This window comes from Micrasema longulum, unplaced genomic scaffold (genome assembly GCF_059751315.1).
Source record: "Micrasema longulum isolate JH-2025_06_02 unplaced genomic scaffold, ASM5975131v1 h1tg000418l, whole genome shotgun sequence".
In the NCBI taxonomy this organism is placed as follows: domain Eukaryota; kingdom Metazoa; phylum Arthropoda; class Insecta; order Trichoptera; family Brachycentridae; genus Micrasema; species Micrasema longulum.
Window position 1 is genome coordinate 482,065 of NW_028277618.1, and position 15,068 is coordinate 497,132.

The 15,068-nt window shown below is 29.7% G+C and overlaps 2 protein-coding genes across 2 annotated transcripts in view; one reads left to right on the forward strand and one right to left on the reverse strand.

Annotated features, from left to right (window-relative positions):
• LOC148281709 (neurobeachin-like) overlaps nucleotides 1-15,068 on the reverse strand; it is a gene marked incomplete at its 5' end in the record, with an annotated part of 431,612 nt that overhangs the window by 99,509 nt on the left and 317,035 nt on the right. The gene's annotated exons all lie outside the window — the stretch shown is intronic.
• The window catches only part of LOC148281710 (facilitated trehalose transporter Tret1-like), a 93,836-nt gene that overhangs the window by 77,360 nt on the left and 1,408 nt on the right, over nucleotides 1-15,068 (forward strand). The window contains exons 2-4 of the mRNA XM_088226275.1: nucleotides 1,538-1,671; nucleotides 4,588-4,717; nucleotides 9,326-9,511. Of these exons, the coding sequence (XP_088082401.1) occupies nucleotides 1,615-1,671; nucleotides 4,588-4,717; nucleotides 9,326-9,511 (373 nt within the window). The 5' untranslated portion in view covers nucleotides 1,538-1,614. The remainder of the gene's footprint in view (nucleotides 1-1,537; nucleotides 1,672-4,587; nucleotides 4,718-9,325; nucleotides 9,512-15,068) is intronic.

Here is a 15,068-nt window from a genome sequence, read left to right on the forward strand (position 1 = left end):
TAAAATAAATAGATAATCTATTCGGAATTAAATTATTATTACCGTAGTGATTTATTGTGTGTTCCAATGACACGAATATTGAACATTTATATGAGATTTATGATAAATTTATCCCGTTTTAAAAAGATTCTTTGTTTATGTCACGAATTGATACACAGTTAACAAAAAGTGATTGTTGTCACAGAAACATACCATCACGCTACATCAGAAAAATAATTGAGCGTAGTTATGCAGAAAGCAGCCAGTCCATAATTTAGAAAAAAATTGATATTGGTGTTATCGGGTGCAGTAAGGTCAATTCTGTATTATGCTAAAAGCAGCCAGGCCGCATTCATACAAAAAACGGTAATAATCACCTTCTGAAAATAGTGTTCTTCACAAAAACGGCATTTCTTAATTTGCAGAAAACACCCATAGCACGAGATGAAAAGATTAATGCCTCCAGAAATCTAGTTCTCTTTAATAAATTTAAGTGGATAAATAAATAAGTATTAAAAAAAAATCGTTAAGTTATTTATTTATATATCAACGGTTCAAAGAACCTTTTACAATAAAAAAATTACAGAAATAATCACAGCAGTGAACAATTCATTATGTAATATATACTATGAAATATAACTAATAATTTCATATAAATAATTAAAACTAAACAATTTAGTAAAAAAAAAAATTTTTTTTTAAAAATGCAAAAAAGTAAAAAAGAAACATACAAATCTTAGATAACAAAGAAAAGATAACAATTAAAGTGAGAAAACCTTATGTTTTATTAATTTTAAAATATCTGTTTTAAAAAAATACGTTTTAATACAGAATGTCACCGATCTGGCCTGTTTTCAGCAAAATGCATTTTTTAGGTAAACCTAAAAGTCAGCTAGACTAAAAAAAGTCACGAATCACTCATTCCTTTAACAATTTTTTTTTTTTTCAAGTTGTACTAGTTACTTAATTGATTGTTTTTTTTACAATTAAGTGCCCTAATGTAAAGAAAAATGTTCAATGGTACAACGTACATCCGAGCTTTCTAAGGAAGTTTTCTGTGAAATGCACATTTTAGTTTTTGTGGTCAACCAGACTTCAAAATTATTACTGGTCAAATATATGCTTAAATTATTTTTCGTATTATTGAAAAAACGAATGTATGCATTATTTATCGTGTGTCAAAGTAAAAAAACATTTCAACTGTTCTGTAAATATTATTATTTACTATTTTAACAAAGAATTCCATTATCTCAGTTTCATTTTCTTACTGCTGGCTGTTTTCTGCATAACTACGTTAAACTTTAATGATTTATTTATTTTGAAACCTAACAGTAATTCCCTGAAAGCTAGGCACATTTCGAAGTCATAGCACGTAGTTGCTCAGAAACTAGTCAGAAATGAAATAATAATTAAAGAGCTTTTCAAAACAAAGCGTTTTTATTTTAATTTAAATTACATAGGTAATAATATAAATTGTTAATATTATCCACCTCATTAATTTAAGCTGAATCTTTTACTGATAATAAAATAATATCAAATTTTATTCCTTTTGTTTCAGATAACCATAGAAGGGTATTTATAACAAATCATCAAAAAGGCTTTTTAAGGGGTTGCTTTGTCAGTTGGCGTAAAGAGATGATCATTTCCATTAAGAAAATATGGAAATTATGGCGATACGGAGATTTGTGTATGGTAAGAATTTGTGTTATTGAATTTAGTTTTTTTAACTAATTTTTTGCTTAAAGTACCATTTAAGTAAAAATTGTACTTGATCAATAACAATTCATATTTATATACAATTCACAAAAGTTAATGTCTGTCCTCACTGAGATGTCCTAGAGGCCCAGTAGACTCCTAGCATACCGAAGATTATTAGTGTTGTAGATAAATACAGCAACATGCTTGGATTTGGACTTTGAAACTCTAGATATTGAAATAATACTACTGCAATTCGCAAATTGTATGATACACTAGTCCGCAGCATACTAGAATACTGTTCCATAATATAAGACCCACCTGACTAACTATAAATTAACTATAAATAAAAATAAATTCATAGTCCCTGGACTGGTACCTGAAGTGTTAGACTGGCCATCTTACTTTCATGCAACAAAAAAATATCAAGATAGCTGCAATTGACAATTGACAATGCAGTGCCCTATGCACCATTAGATGCGGAAAAGGAATGATTATGATGATGAAATTGTTAATTTGATTTAAATTTGTATTTTATTACTGTTTACATGTGCATATAAGATGTATTTTGTATTTATTAATAAATTTTTACATGAATTTAATTTTTATTTTAATGATAGTAAAATAAATAGAACAACTTTGTTTTTAACGACTATTTTTTTTAAATATTTTTCTTCGCCGACCGGTTTCAAAGCAAGCGAGCTTCTTCGTCAAGGTTTACGTAACTAATTATTTAAACTTTAGTTACGTAAACCTTGGAAAAAATATTTAAAAAATTAATGGTTAAAAACAAAGTTGTTTTATTTATTTTATTAAAATTAATAACCACAAAGTTAGTGCTTCAAATATAAAATTTATATTCATCAATTATAATAATTTATATAGTTAATATTTATAATTGATGAAAAATAAGTAGTATCTATTTTTTATTGGAATATTTCTGTATATTATGCATTTTTTTCATTGTTTGTAAACCAATTAATAAATATAGTAAGACAATTTATTTACGTATCAGGCGAATAGCAGGGAACAGACAACATAAATTTATGCATACATATATTATGTTCATGAACTTGACCGAACAGAAATGCTAGTTGCTAGACTAACATTTTATTATACACAACGGTCAGATATTACACAACCAACAGTGCTCGTAAATGTTACTACGTCATGGCAGTGCGTTTAATTCTGTTCTAAGCAGGATGTGATTCCGCTACATACACTAATATTTACTTACCTGTCATTGTTACGATTAAAATAACGCCAATGTTATCACAATAATATATTTTTATTCCATTTATATTTGAGCTGAAATAAGCATTATCGGCAATATCAAGAAAGGTCGGTTTGAACATGTAGGACAGCGAAGCTTTTTGAAAGATAAATTAAAATCTATCAAAGTAATAATAATAATAATAATGTTTGGATAATTTATATAGCGCCATTTTTGTGAAAATCACCTCAAGGGCGCTGTACAATAAATAAATATCCCAACGCGTCTTGCTGCTACAGAGCGCATGGACGGTTGGGATTCTAGTTCCTGGTCTCCAATTCTGATATATTACAATTATGATATATATGAGCTAGATAAAAAAACGTCTTGCAGCTACAGAGCGCATGGACAATAAGAAATCTAGCCCCTATTTACATGTTTATTTTCAATTTTTTTATTTGACAATGAAGTTTAGAGTTTAAGTGATATTTTAAAAACGAAATAAAAAATAAAAAAAATAGAATTTAGATAACAACAAGTCTTGCAGCTACTGAGCGCATGGACGGTTGAAATTCTAGACCCCATTTACTAAATTTAGATATTTGATAGTTGATAACATTTACATAATGTGATAAAAATAATATGATAGCTAACATCACAAAAAGTCTTGCAGCTTCAAAACGCATAGACAAATGGAATTTCAACAACATAAGAATGATTTTAAAAAGTTAATAACAAAATAATTTTAAGAAACGCAATAATAATACATTGAGCAAAGAACTAGTAAGTATGGCAATTAAGTGAACATGTAACAGCACAAAAAGTAAAATATAAAAAAACTAAACAAAGATAGCATTCCTTAATTTATTATTAAGGTTAACAAGACAATAAACGATATTCTCAAACTCGTCCCTGTTTTATTTTGGTGTGTAGTAAACAGGATCTATAGTCTTTTTCCTAGTAAATAACTGTAAAAACACTTGGTTCACTGTTCCCTGGGAGATGATAGTAGAAACGCATCTGTGTGCGTAGTGTAGAGTGTAGGTACCAAGGAATATATCCGCTTCTTTTTAATTTTGTTTGTTATTACTAAACGCATGTTTCCCGCCTAAAATTTCTGATTATTATTATTTTACTTTGATTAAGATGTCAGATAAACTTGTGTACTACTTTTGATATTCGAGTAATTTTACGTGATACAAGATATATAGTTATTTTCTTCTTAAAGACCGTTAAAATATATGGGCAGGTGATGTCAATCTTTAGAATAACCCGACTTCCATAGTTAGGTACGAGTATATTATTTTAATTCTTATCAGTTGTGTAGTTCTTAGTAAAAATCTTTATTGAGTTTTAAGGAAATACAACCAATTTGTCATTGTGAGAAAAAAACATTCACGGAAATCTGTAACAAAAATAATATTTTTAAGCCATTTTCTGGAAATCTGTTAAGACAAACATTCAAAAACAGCTGAAATTAAACAATTTCCTGAAAATATCTTAGAATAACCACAATACGGAATAACAAAATGTATATAATTATTTTGTATAAACGTTTTTAATAGATATAGCAGCCGTTATTTAAAAATAAAATAAAAGCGGTAATGCTAACTGTAACTAGAAAAATTGGTTTGAGGTACCAGGGCAGCATAAATGATAAGAGTAAACGTAACCACTGTATAAAATTTTTGAAATTGCAGGTTTTGGCAGCCTTGGCGGCTCAGTCTATCAACGTGTCAGTGGGTCTTTGCCAAGGATATTCTGCAATCCTGTTACCTCAGTTGACCATCGATAGGCCTGATTTTACAGCAGAACAAGCGTCATGGATAGGTAAATATAACTGATTTTATTTTATGATACCCTGGTAGAATGATCCGTGGAACGGGATGGACGCGTCAGAGAAAATGCCCTTTATCATCCATCACAGGTGCGGTGCATAGGGCACTGCATTTGTACACTAAATGCAGCGTATATCGATCATCAGTTACATGAAGGTAAGATGATTAGCCTTATGCTTCAGGTCTCGGAAAATAAAATATTGAAGTTGAAACTTCCCTGACAGGAATTGAAGGCGAACGCGCCGATCGCTACACTACGAGGCGGACTTATCGCAACTGAATTTCTTTATTTATGATTTTTACCTGAGAGTAGCCATTGAGTCGAAAGTGCTTCTCAAGGATTTTGATTCTATTTAATACACAGAACTGTGAACTCTCTCTCTATACACATGAAAAAACTTTATCTCCTGGCATATTGAATTGAATTTTATCTTGAAACAGGCAGTCGTAGTAAAAACTGTCATACTTTCACTTTTCATTGCGATGATTTCCTGGTAACGAAATCAGTTCACTGAAAGCAGAAGCGTAACTAACGAGGATAGAATGGAAAATTATTATTACTCTTCGTTGTCGTTTAAAATTAGCAACTTCGCAATTGACAATTTCAGAAACATCTGTCTTTAGAAATGAATCATTATATTTTTAACAAGAAAAGATGTATGCGTTTTTTAATGATGCATTATAACATAATTAAAATACGACTGTTTGTTGCATAAAAGAGGAAGTCGAGGGGACTCATATAAATTATTCAATCAGTGCATATAAATTTAATAACTTAAAGCATAGTAATTGAGATTATTTTTGTATAAATAAATAAAATATATGTAAATAAATAATAATAACAAATATATGTATTGATTATAATCTAAGAGAATTTAGATTCCGTGTCAGTAAGGAAGCGACGAAATTAGTGTTATGTTAACATTGCTGTGTGAAGGACGCAACGCAGACAAACATATTGTGACCGAAAGCCGGTTGAGTCAATTTTATTTAGATAGAAATGGAATGTTCACTTTATTTTTTAAATATTATAACGACCAATTTAGCTTTGTGATTGTTTCGTTCCGACTTACCGATAATCTTAGTGACTTATTTAAGCTAATGTCATTTTATAATTTAAATTATCGATAATCTTAGTGACTTATTTACGTTTATGTCATTTCGTAAATAAATAAAAACATGTGTTTGGTGACCTGATCTGACCTAATTAAAATTATGTCATTATATTATTTATGAATTTGCTTTTGTTTGTTTTTTTTCAATCTAAAAATGACTCATTAAATAAATGTCTTGTTTAAACTTATAATAATTTATTTTTATTAAGGTTTTTTTCATAAATTCATAGCTGAGAGCCTTCGGTATAATTTTTAACTCAAAATTTGGTGCTTACTTCGAAAAATACAAAGCAATCGACGAAAGAATACAAAGGTGTCGCAATTTACATTCTTCTTTTGCAGTTTCCCAAAAAGTTGATTTTTTAAGTTGAGTCGTTTTCGTCTTAAATGTGTAAAATATATCTATCTGAAGATAAAATGTTTTCGAAGGTACAAATGACATAAGAACTTCATAAAAATAAGTTACTCGCTGAACATTTTACATACAAGACGTATCTAATAATGTAGAATTATCATATTATGTCGCATAGCTTAAATAAATGGATATAATTATTGAAAATGAAACAATAGGATTTTATTGCAATGGTATTTTCCAGTCACCAGGCATCATTAGTATAAAAAGAAACACGTGAACTATTAAAATTATTCTCATAACAAGTAACGTAATTAAATTTACATTTTTTTAAAATCAATCATTATTTTAACATGTGACGACCGCTAAAGGCAATCTGAATTAAACGATTTTGCCATTCTCAAACTTTCAAAATTGCGCCATTAAAAAAATAATGTAAACAAACATCAGATATAAACAGTATTTTTTAAAGGTATTTCAGATAAAAATAAAGTCAAAAGTTTTTTATAACTACAATAAAATTACATTTCGACCGGCAGATTACGTCTTTTGAAATTTAAATTAAACTAAGGTACATTGGTATTCATATAAATACAAAGTATTTTAAAATAATTAGTTCTAACGATTTAAAGTTAGTAATTTGAACAAGAAAGTTATTGTAGAAAAAAAAAACTAAATTTTGGTTAACAAATTACAACAGGGATGGAGAATATCTTAAATTAGGGAATATAGAAGTCTAGGCATTTATTTACAGGGCTTATGACCATGTTTTGGTAGTTAAAAATAAATAAAAGCATTTTGAGATGGGATATGTGTGGTAACCGTGTGTAAAGTGGTTATATGGTTTAACACTCTATACTATAGTAAGAAAAGGGAGTAAAATAAATAATATGGCAAATAAAAGTGAGTGCTAAATTAAATAATACAAAAATACATAATGGAAAAACATAAAAATATCAAGATATATAAAAAGCAAAAAAAAGTTAAGGTATGGAAGGAAAGCAGATTTGTCGATTTTTGCTAATTGCTAATCCCGAACTTTGCAAAAAATTGACAACCTTGTCCCTATCGATGGGCAGCAACCAATTGCAAACATTTTTCTTATTTCCGTCTCAAAATGTTTTCCCTCTCTGTTGCAACAAATTGAGATTAAAATTAAATAACTTCTAAGTTAGGAAATCCAGCCTGTCTGCAAACATTTAGACATACTCAAAATATTGTTGAAATAAAAGCATTTTAAATCACACAAATTCCGTGTATTTTTCTTGAATTCTAAGTTAAATTACGCCTTTGAAAATTAAAATTGTAAAAGTAGTTTTATTAGTTCAAACCCCTTTTAAAGAATTATGTTTTTTGAGTTTATTTTCAAGAAAAATACTTTGGTTTTTCTGGATTATTATCCCGTGTGTCGTTCGCATTCTACCGACGTTTCGGATGGCCTAACAGCGTCGATCATCATTGTTGATGTTATTTGTGTAGATATATCGTACGAGAATATGTAACGACGGATTTGTTAATCTGAAATCTGTGTCGTTTCAAAGTTGACGCTTAATATGTGATTTCTTTATTACTGGGTAGTAAAATGATTTGAATCGCATCCCATCATACCTGTTTTGATTCGGGATTTTGGCCACAGAGAATCCAGGGAGTAAAAAACACAAGTTAAGAGTTCTGGTTATATTTTACTTTGTCCGTTTCTAAACAGATGAAGATACATTTAAATGACTCTCTCTAAAACAATTTTTGCACAGTGACATAATGTTCACTATTTTGTTTGCTCAGCTAAATGAATTGACACACTTATTTAAAGCTAATATTTGCATTGAAGAACAAAAGATCTTATTAAACTCACTTTCACCCTGCAAACATTTAAAAACAAAAGTTTCTACATGATTTCGGAATTTAAAAAAATTTACTAATAATCATAAAAACGCATTTTTTAAATGTTGTTATTACTAAATAATAAGATACTAAATAATTACTGTTACAATAAATAAAGTTCTTATAAAATTCATGTTTTTAATACACTTCGACGTCACGATCATAAGTGATAAAATATTGATAAACTATATATTATATATAATATAATTAAAAATAAATTATTAAGTTAATTCTCAGAAGCTCAGTTACAGTTCAAAATTGATCAGACCTGATTTGATAATATGATCTTCGTTTTTAACTCAATTATGTATTGATATTTGAATAATTAGCTTTGTGGTCAAACAATTCAATTAATGTCAGTACGTACATCAGCCCACGCGCTCTGTAGCCGCAGGACATGTAATCTAGAATATATTTGTAAAAGTTATTTATTTATTGAAAACTGAAATCCAGGGTAGATTTCAAAAGATCCGTGCGCTCTGTAGTTTAATATAATTGGAAATAAATTAGCATCCAACCGCCTATGGGCTCTGTAGCTGCAAGACAAATTGGGATGTTTATTGTTCAGTATTAGTTATTAGTTAGTACGAAACTATGTAAAATATCCTAAATAAATTAATAAATGAGTCACTCAGATACCAAAATAATATTTAAATTCCTAAATTCCACAGAAGTCATGGTCAAAATAGCTCTGTCTTCAAAGGTGTAAAAAATTATAATAAACTCCCCAATGAACTAAAAAATATTAAAAATAATATATCAATAAATAAATTTAAAGTAAATCTAAAGAAATTTTTTGAACACGTGTAAAAACTGCATTCAATTTTAATTAGTATGAATGTATTATTATTTTATGTTTTTTTCCTTGTATATCTTATGTTTTTATTTATTTTTTCTCATGTACTCGAAATTATACAACTCTTATAAATAAACAAGTACAACAGTGTAAGTCACTCTCCAAGCACAAGAGTTAGCATCTTTTTTTGGAGAGTTACAGTGATAATATTTACTAGATGTATAAAAGTAGATCTGTATAGAATTTTTTTTTTAACTTTTATGAAATTTATTAATGAAAAATGTTTTTATAAATATTTAATATATATAAATTATCCGTCATAATTGAGATTGAAAGCTCCTTCACTTACCCAGATCTGTTTTAAAGGACATTGTGGCTTCTTTTCAGATCCGCGCATTGCAAAAACATTCATTTTTTGTCATAATTGAGATATTTAAATTTAGTATTTTTTTCCAGCCAGTTTAGGAGTGATTTCCAACCCCATCGGTGCCTTGTTAGGGGGGATGATGGTGGATGGCCTCGGGCGTAAGGCCACTCTGCAAGCAATAGTCTTCCCAGGCCTGGTCGGGTGGGCTATAATAGCGCTATCATCAACCTATGCTACCCTGTGTATAGGAAGGTTCATTACTGGATTCACAATAGGTTTGTAATGCTTCTTCTTTCCACTAAAACTCTATCTAGACTCTTGAGCATACGGCTGCTACCAGTCGTCTCTACTCAACCCTGTTATGCGACTCGGCTGCTTTCAAGTGAAAATCCTGAATGAGGGATTGAAAATTTTCGAAAGAAATGAAAGTATGACTAAATGTGAAATCATTGTGACTGGGGTTAAATTAAAACAGGTAGAGGAATTTCGTGTATTTAGAAAGTATGTTTACTGAGGATGGAATGACTGAGAAAGATATTGAAAGGAAAGTGAGTGCCGGGAACAGAGTGAACGGTGCACTGAAATCAAACTAGGCAAATAAATTTTTGTCGCAAGAGGCAAAATCAGCAGTTCACAACTGAGTCCTGGTCCCGAACCTGATGTATGGATGAAAAATGGACTTGGAAAAACAGGGATTAAAGCAGGCTGAATGCTGTCGAAATGCTATCTCTCGGGCAAATGTGTGGTAAACTATGTACGATAGATGCACAAATGTCGAGATCCGTACATTATGTGAGGCTGACATAGGCACTATCGACAAAATCAAGAAAGGAGCTCTGCGCTGGTTTGGACATGTAGAGCGAATGGAGAGCGAAAGAACGGCTAAAAATATTTACAGTGCGAATGTTGATGGATGCAGAAATAGAGGAATATTGAGAAAGACATAGCATGACTAAATCCAACAAATACTTGAAGATGGACTTGTCAAAATTCGAAATAATCGGCGCGCGTGAGAAGATGTATGAATGTAGAGGAAGCGAGGTCTGTATGCCAAGATAGAGTGTTATGGCGTTCCCATCACTATGAAATCGTGCATATTGCCGGTTACAATATATGGACTAGAAATTATGTCAATAACACAAAAAAGTAGCCAGAAATTCAAATGCACGCAACGATCCATGGAAAGACAGATGCTCGGTGTATGTCTAAGAGACAGAATAAGAAATGAAAAAATAAGGCGCCAAACCGGAGTCGTGGATATCATGGATCGTGCAGCGAAATTGAAATGGCAGTGGGCAGGACACTTGGCGAGACAAAATGATGGCAGGTGGACACCCAGAATAATAAAGTGGAGACCATGACCAAACAAAGGTGCTTGAAGGCCACAGAAAAGATGGGTCGGCGACAATGCCTCTTCTATTGCCGGTAAAACGTGGATGATGAAAGCGGGTGATAGGAAGGAATGGAGACGTTTGGAAAAGGCCTTTATTCAGCAGTAGAGAGAATAAGGCTGAAGAAGAAGACTAGCAATATGAATCCCCAAATTACAAAAAGTTAGCTGCCGTTTGTAACAAACAAATTTTGTTAGCAATTCTGGCAAAGAAAACGTGTAATTTTTAATTTTTTTTTTTTTTTATTTAAATTTTTTTGTTTTTTACAATAAACATAATAATAAAACAGAGTATTAAAAAATAAAGCATAATTACAAGTCAATGAAATACATATTAATAGAAAAATAGTAAACAAAAATCCCACAAAGGCATGGCCTGTTCGTTGGTATACAAGAAAATGTTTATGAATTTTTGCTCCTATAGTAAATAATGGACAATTATAATATTTTTGTATAACATAAGAAAGAAAAAATAAAATGTTCTGTAAAATATAAAATGGTATTTTTTTATAGTAATTAAAAAAGGAAATAAAAAATATTTAAAAAAAAACGCAAAAATATTCCTTATTTATTAAAGGGCAACAAAAATAAATCATAGAAAAAAAGAGTTCATATCTTTAGTTTGAATCCAGGATAGTGCATGTTTTTTAAAAGAAGGAAAATTTTGAATGTTTAGAATCAATGAAATATTATCAGTAAAAAAAGAATTAAAAATTTTTGGGCCTATAAAATATGCATGTCTCTGTGCGAGCCTCGTTTTACAATGTGGTATTTCTAACACACGATTCCTTCTTCGACTTGATCTAATGTAATGCGGGGTTAACACATTTTTGCGATATTGTTATCATGTTAGCCACATATTGATCCTAATTCGCAACAATACGTTTACCATCTTAAAGCAGTGTTACATTGTTTTAGTCCAGTTGCGTGGTTTTTGATCAGCACATCGAGGTATAACAGAGAATTCGTAAATTTCATGTCATCATACCGTTTTTCAAAAAAGAATATCGTTTTTGGATCATGATTCTTACACTATAGTAGGGCCAATTTAATAGGTCACATTTGACATTTGTCGGTTTTAGCTTCATAGTGAGGTAACCTGCTTAAAAACATCGATTTAAGTGAATTAATCGATTCGGACTTCAAACATAATATATGTCAATTGAATTCAGTTGCTATGAAGAAGTACTTATAGGTACTGTAATTTTATTTTCAAAATCATGAGTCGAATCCCTGTCCCATTATTATTTTCTATCTTAAATTTAAGGAACAAAATAAGATATGTACATAATTTAACAAAACTATCAACATTCGATTTTTCTGGGTAACATCCCTAGTGTTTAAAAAGAAAAAGGGTTCACTGATGCAACATTGTAACAACGTTTAGAACAGAAAAAGTTTATTATGTTTAGAATGGTTTATTAGTGAAAGTAAATCATAAAATTACCTTCTTTTGTCATTATTACAATAAATATGTAATCGTTTTTGAAAAAAGTTAAGCAATTGTGCAGTTCTAAATTCGAAAAAAAAAAAATATTTTACTACCGCCCTTAAAAGGTAATGTTGTTGAATTTCGCTGAAGTGTCAAATGTGACCTATTAAATTGGCCCAACTATAACTATTTTTTTTTCGATTTTGTGGCTTGACACATTTACAGACTGATATAATACTCTATTGATGAAAACAATACTATAAAAAATTGAACCAACTCAGATATATTACAATATCGTTATCATAGAACTAAACAAAATTTCATCGGCCTCGTGGTACAATGGTCAGCACGTTTGCCTACCATGCAAGAGGTCTCGGGTTCGATTACCGGCATGGTTAATATGAAATATTTATTTAAAAAAGGGTGTTTTTCCACTTAAAATATTCCATAGTCCCTGGACTGGTATCTGAAGCGTAAGACTGATCATCTTACCTTCATGTAACAAAAATGATCAAGATACTCTGCGTTGGGTGCGCCAATGCAGTGCCCTATGCACCATTAGGTGCGGTAAGGGAATAATGATGATGATGAGACAAAATGGTCTATATTATTTTCACCCTTCTCAAACCAACTATCTTTGTCACCCACCAATATCGCGTACCTATACACAGACTAGTAAACAAGTACCTCACATATTTTCCATGACATTTTTAACTTGAGTCTCTGCGAATTCAAATCATCTCTTTGTAAATATTTAATGATGTTCTATAGTAACGATTAACGAATTATTTGCAAAAGCTACTTATGCTAATGATCTGGTGTCTATTCATTTTATATCTTTTATATGCTGACATACATACATGTATATATATATTTATATATATTTCTTGTTATTTTTCTTTTTGTACCCATGTTTCAATATTGTTTTTAGGTTTTTGTATATCTAACTAACTCATTTTTTTTGTATATTTAAGATTGTAAAAGGCACTCGTGCCGTATAATAAATAAATAAATAAGTGAACTGTATGTTGTTTATAAAGTAGGTTTAAAATTAACAATTTGATTAATAACATCTGTTTATTGAATGTAATTATTTGATTAGTGAAACTAAAACTGAAGCAAAAACCATAGAATATGTGTATTTTTCCGCTTGTTAATAAATCTCAGTTACATGTAGACATGCGATTTTTAAATATAATAGTAGCTATGTGCCGTTTAAAGGGTGTATTTACCGTATACACATATATGTTTAAAACAATTATTTTTACCGTCGACATTTATTATATCGTCATTACGTTTATGCGACGCCAAAAATCAAACCATTTATTTTAATGATAAATTTATAAATTAAGTGAATGAAATGCATTATAATAATGTGAGCAATTATGTATTTAAAACAAACTAATAATTTTGCCGGTAAAAGTACATTTTTATTTTATTAATTATAATTTCTTTTTTGCAGTTTATAAGACTTTACAACATTTTACAGCACACAATTACATTAGTTACAAATACAAAAAAAAACCATAACATTAACACAAAACAAATCCACAAAGGCATGGCCTATGTGTGAGTATATATTTTATTTTAAATTGAAACAAAGGCTACTGGAAGAATACAATAGATATTGAGTTTTTCTACTGACATTTCTTGGTAGAACTGCATTTTAATTATAATAATAAAACTACTTTATAGTTTTACTCCACTTTTATTTATAATTTTTTTATCAATCTGATGATGTCAGTCACGATGAAACCCGGTCGCTGGTAAAACATTTATAAAAAAATATAAATAAAAGTGGAATTAAACTATTAAGTATTTTAATTATTATAATTAAGATTTCAATATGTTAAAAAATTAGTGCTGATAGTAGAAGACTATTTTTTTGTCACTAAAAATGAGAAAATGAACGTTAAAGTATATTCTATTCATAAAAAAAGGTATTTAAATCAGTTTTTTATATCCATAATTTCAACAAAAGTTTGAACCGAAATATATTCAAATAATAAATATCTAACATACTATTCATATGAAATGCATTGAACAGTTTTGAAGCTATGAAAAATGATTTTCTTTGCCTCAGTCTGGATTTACAATTAGTGATTTCAAGTTAACTATTCTACCTTATCCTTATAAAAAATGTTTTAAGTCTGGTACAAGGACAACTCAGTGAACTTGAGTTGAAATGATCATTCTCTTCAATAATTATTTCTTGCAGGGATGCTAGATTACAACACCCTCGAATTCCGTCGTTTTTTTTTTTACACAGGAAACATTTTTATAAGCTGATTTCTGGGAGCACATACAATCGAAATGCACTTAAAGGGATCAAAATCTAAGCTAGATGCACAATTTTACGCTCACAGAAGCTGTACGAATGCAAGTCAGAATTCACCCATCAAAAGGGCCGGGCAATTCGCTTGCTGACGGATTCTACATATTCATATTTACTTAATTTTCTGTACATATCGGCAGTTTAGTAGCTATCTGCTTTCTATTTATTAACTTGTGATTCATCATGTTATTCTATTTCCATAGTCTACATTACGTCATGGGTTAAATAACCCGTGAAGTAATGCTGACAACAATAGGTAAATATCACTTTTTTAAAAACATTTTAAAAGTCATAAAGGTCTATGAAATAAAGTCCAGTAAACAAAATGTTACTTATTAATAGCATAAAAAATATTTTAAAATTTGTAATTTTGCAAAAACGGCCATTCCATTGGCCACGCCCCCAAATACGTAACGATTTATATTGATTTGTTCATGCCATTCAAATTTGTTTAGAACATTGTCACGTTTACGTCGCAACTATCAAGACCAAACTTGTCGCGTTTTTCTAGTGACGTATTTAAAAAAAAAACTTTTTTTAATTTTTTATATCCATATTGATTTTGAAAATTCGATTAATAGTTCTAAATCCATTTCATATATTTTTATTGGTATTCGTAGTATGTGATATTTCCCTATTATATATAAAAAAATAGTAAATAATAATGAGAGATTT